The sequence below is a fragment of the Olea europaea genome, unplaced genomic scaffold (genome assembly GCF_002742605.1).
Source record: "Olea europaea var. sylvestris unplaced genomic scaffold, O_europaea_v1 scaffold1082, whole genome shotgun sequence".
NCBI classification, from domain to species: Eukaryota; Viridiplantae; Streptophyta; class Magnoliopsida; order Lamiales; family Oleaceae; genus Olea; species Olea europaea.
In genome coordinates this window covers 184865-188943 of record NW_019228177.1, presented here as the reverse complement: position 1 = coordinate 188943, position 4079 = coordinate 184865, and the positions used below count along the sequence as shown (strand labels likewise).

Genomic DNA, 4079 nt, shown 5'->3' with positions numbered 1-4079 from the left:
TAAGAACCGAACCATACCCGTCGGTTCTTGATTCAAATACCCGTTTGGGTATTTAACTTGAGAAGAATCGTCGGGTTCGGTTCTGTTCAGTTTGGTTGGTTCGGTCGGTTCGGTTCGGGAGTTTTGTCCAACCCTAATACATGATGCTCGAGATGGCAGTGTTAGTACTTCTATCCTCAGATTTTCAAAGTCCTTGATTAACTGATTTTGTTGTGTATCCAGTGCTGATAAGTGACCCTGGTTCTTCCTATTCAAAGCATCTGATACTACATTAGCTTTATCAGGATGGTAATGGATTGTACAATCATAATCTTTTACTAACTCTAACCATTTTCGTTGTCTAATGTTTAATTCCTTCTGGGTAAAGAAGTACTTGAGGCTCTTATGGTCACTATAAATTTCACACTTGCTTCCATATAAGTAATGACGCCAAATCTTGAGAGCGTGAACTACCGCTGCAAGTTCTAGATCGTCTGTCGAATAATTTTCTCGTACTGCTTTAATTGTCTTGATGCATAGGCTATCACCCTTCCACGTTGCATCAAAACTCCAGACCAAGCTTGGAAGCATCACTATAGATAACAAATCCCTCCGGTTCCTTTGGAATTGCTAATACTGGAGCGGGTACTAATCTATTTTTCAATTCTTGGAAGCTTTGTTCACACATTTCAGTCCATACAAACTTCACACCCTTTCGAGTTAGTTGTGTCAAGGGACCCACTGTCTTAGAGAAACCTTCTATAAATCGTCGATAGTATCCAGCCAAACCTAGGAAGCTCCTTACATCTCCAACATTCGCATGCCTTTGCTAGTTTGTAATAGCTTCAACCTTACTCGGGTCTACTTTGATACCATTTGCTGTCACAATGTGTCCCAAAAATCCTATTCGATCTAGCCAAAATTCACACTCCTTGAATTTGGCATACAATTTTTCCTTACGTAAAATTCCCAAAATGGTCCTCAAATGGCTTTCATACTGCTGAGGATCTCTTAAATACACTAGTATATCATCAATAAACACAATAACAAATTTGTCCAGGTACTGATGAAATTCTCTATTCATCAAATTCATAAATACTGTAGGGGCATTAGTAAGTCCAAATGGCATAACTGTAAATTCATAATGAGTTCTAAATGCTATTTTAGGTATGTCACTTGGCTTGATATTTAGTTCATCTATCGCCTGACCTCAAATCAATCTTTGAGAATACGGTTGCACCATTCAATTGATTAAATCAATATTCAATTCTTGGGAGAGGATATTTATTCATGATAGTCAGCTTGTTCAACTCTCAATAGTCAATACACATTCTCATGATTCCATCTTTCTTTTTCACAAAAAAGTATTGGAGCTCCCCATAGAGACACGCTTGGTTTGATAAAACCTTTATTTAGAAGTTCCTCCAACTGCATTTTTAACTCCTGTAATTCTTTTGGCGCCATACAGTATGGAGCCTTAGACACTAGTGCAGCTCCGGGTATTAAGTCTATTATAAATTCCACTTGTCTATCAATTGGGGCACTCGGTAGTTCATCAGGAAATACGTCAGTGTATTCTTGCACAAGAGGCACTCTATCCAATGTTAACTCTTCTGATGGCGTGCCAGTAAGACTAACAAGATATCCTTGACAGGTTTTCTTCATCAATAGCTTTTTCGCTTGCATAGCCAAGATAATACGGGGGAGTGCCTTAATTTTTGACCTGTAAAATCTAAACTCTTCCTCTCCAGGTCTTTTGAAGATGACCTCTTTCTCAAAACATACAATTATAGCTCTATTGCTACCTAACCAATCCATACCCAAGATAATATCAAAATCTTTTAGTTCTATGACATGTAAATCTGCCTCAAGTATTAACCCATCAAAATCTATTTGTATTGCCTTAGCAATCTTATTTGTATCAATGACTCCTCCTGATGGCATACTAACCTCTAGTGTACTACTAGTTTTCTCACAAGAAATATTGATATTGGCTAGGCATGTTGCAAATATAAACGAACGCATTGCACCGAAATCAATAAGAACGTAAACAGGAATACTGTAAATAGATAAAATACCTGTAATTACGTTTGGATCCTGGGCGGCCTCATCATGTGTCATGGAAAAAATTCTCGCATTTCCTTTCTTCACCTATTCAGCATCCTTAATCGGCGTTGCCCGACATCCTGAAGCATAGTGTCCTATTTGGCCACACTTGTAACAGACATTCTTGCCAAACAAACATTCATCCCTATGGGATTTCTTGCACTTAGGGCACGGAGGAACGAGATTGTCTAATTGTCGGCTTGTAGGCCTGTTATTCTATTTCTTGAATTGTCCGAAAATCTTATCCTTACCCTGATCGTGCCACTTTCTTTTTCCAGTGTCATTCTATAATCCCTAGCTTCGAAGTTTAAAACTTGAGAATGATACAGCTTGGGCCTTCTTTACAACTTCTCGATAAGTTGTGAGTTCATGCGAACTCACTATCTGCCTAATCTCAGGGCGCAGTCCCTTCTCAAAGCGTTTTGCTTTCATGTGCTCTGTGCTTACAAGATGTGGGGTATAATGGGATAATTCCTCAAACTTCCTCTCATACTCAGTGATGTCTTTATCTCCCTATGTTAGTTGTAAAAACTCCGTCTCCTTGTGGTCGCGAAGGGCTTACGGGAAGTATTTCTAATTCAACTCCATCTTAAATTGGGTCCATGTCATACTACGTGCTCTCTCTGTCAGTGTACGTGATGCGGATTCCCACCAATGGCAGGCTCCTCGACTAGCATGAATTCTGCACACAACACCTTCTGATTTTCTGGACAAGATATGTGCCGAAAGATCTTCTCAATTGTCCGAAGCCATTCTTCTGCTGCCAAAGGGTCATCACCACCATCGAAGCTAGGAGGGCGGTATCGGCGAAACTGCTCAATGATTGGTACAGTTAGTGCAGTGGTTGGTCCTGGAGCAGGGGGTAGTATAGGGGTAGTTTGTGTTGCGACGGGTGGTATTGCTTGTGCCTCTTGTTCGGTCTGAGTCATTGGTGCTGCTGGAGCAGCTTGTGCCATTAAGACCCGTCTCATTTCTTCTACTTCTTGTTGCAATTCTCTAATTGCTCTTGTGTGTGATATTGGTGCCATTTCCTTCATACAAAATGGAATAGTTTGTAATCCTTGGGAAAATCACAAAATCACACATTGCACAGTAAAATGAGAAACTATAATTAGGAAATAACCCATTTTATTATTAACTAAGTCTTTTATAGGAAATACAATCAATGAAAGAACGTATAGTACTAGTCAACTGAAAAACAAAAAGGAAATCCTACTCAACATGTCATGATCTAAGCTTAATGAAACCTACTAAAAGTCACTGGCACTAATCCATCTTAATATCATCTGGCACTAATCCGTCTTAACATCATCATTATCATCATCATCATCAATCCATCCTCCGTGAATCCTAGATTTCTTGGAAGGTTGAGACTCATCATCTGAACTAGGTGGAGGTGTATCCTCACATATGTAAATCTCAGTAGGTATTCTATCGCCCTCAGGATATGCAAGTGCATCATCTCGGGCTTGCTCCCACTGTGCCATCAGCTCGGTGCAAAAGGCCTCATAGTCAACCTCCCGAGGTAAAGTGGGTATAGCAACTTCCCACAAATAATTGTAAATTGATTCGGCCATCTCTAGCCATTCTTCTGGCAATGTATCAATAAGGAGGCGGTTGGCCCATCGACCAGTGACCATATGTCCTAGTTGCCTCACCTCTTTCCACCTCACCAACATCTCCCTAATGTGCTGGCCCATATCATGTGCTGGATTCCACTGATACTCCTCGTACTGCCTCACAATCTCATATCGATGAGGCATCATTGAGCACGTCTTCCTGCATGTTCTCTTAGTTCATGCCATTCTGTGCCAAATCAATTATAAGATCCAAATTGGTGGGTTTCTAATATTTTTTTCCAAGGACTAAAATGAATATTTATAATTTAGTTATGCTCTAAAACTGATAAATATCTCCACCATATTCTCAAACTTGACTTTCTTAAACGTAAATTTTCATGATTTAAATATATAAAATCACACATAAACATTTCA

General features: G+C 39.6%; 1 protein-coding gene across 1 annotated transcript; it reads right to left on the bottom strand.

Moving 5' to 3' along the window:
- Positions 1-1299: 1299 nt before the first annotated feature.
- LOC111373183 lies at positions 1300-3113 on the bottom strand. The gene is made up of 3 exons (XM_022995684.1): positions 2721-3113; positions 2467-2598; positions 1300-2130 (listed from the first exon to the last, which is right to left on the bottom strand). The coding sequence occupies exons 1-3, from the start codon at positions 3111-3113 to the stop codon at positions 1300-1302; spliced, it is 1356 nt and encodes a 451-aa protein (XP_022851452.1).
- Positions 3114-4079: the final 966 nt, after the last annotated feature.

Bases quoted from the DNA above. Each gene is read 5' to 3' on its own strand.
- LOC111373183 (XM_022995684.1), bottom strand. From the start codon at position 3,113: ATGGCACCAATATCACACACAAGAGCAATTAGAGAATTGCAACAAGAA. The intron at 2,599-2,720 runs GTACACTGACAG...CAACTAACATAG, and splicing joins TTGGTGGGAATCCGCATCAC to GGAGATAAAGACATCACTGA. The intron at 2,131-2,466 runs GTGAGTTCGCAT...GATGCTGAATAG, and splicing joins GCCCTGAGATTAGGCAGATA to GTGAAGAAAGGAAATGCGAG.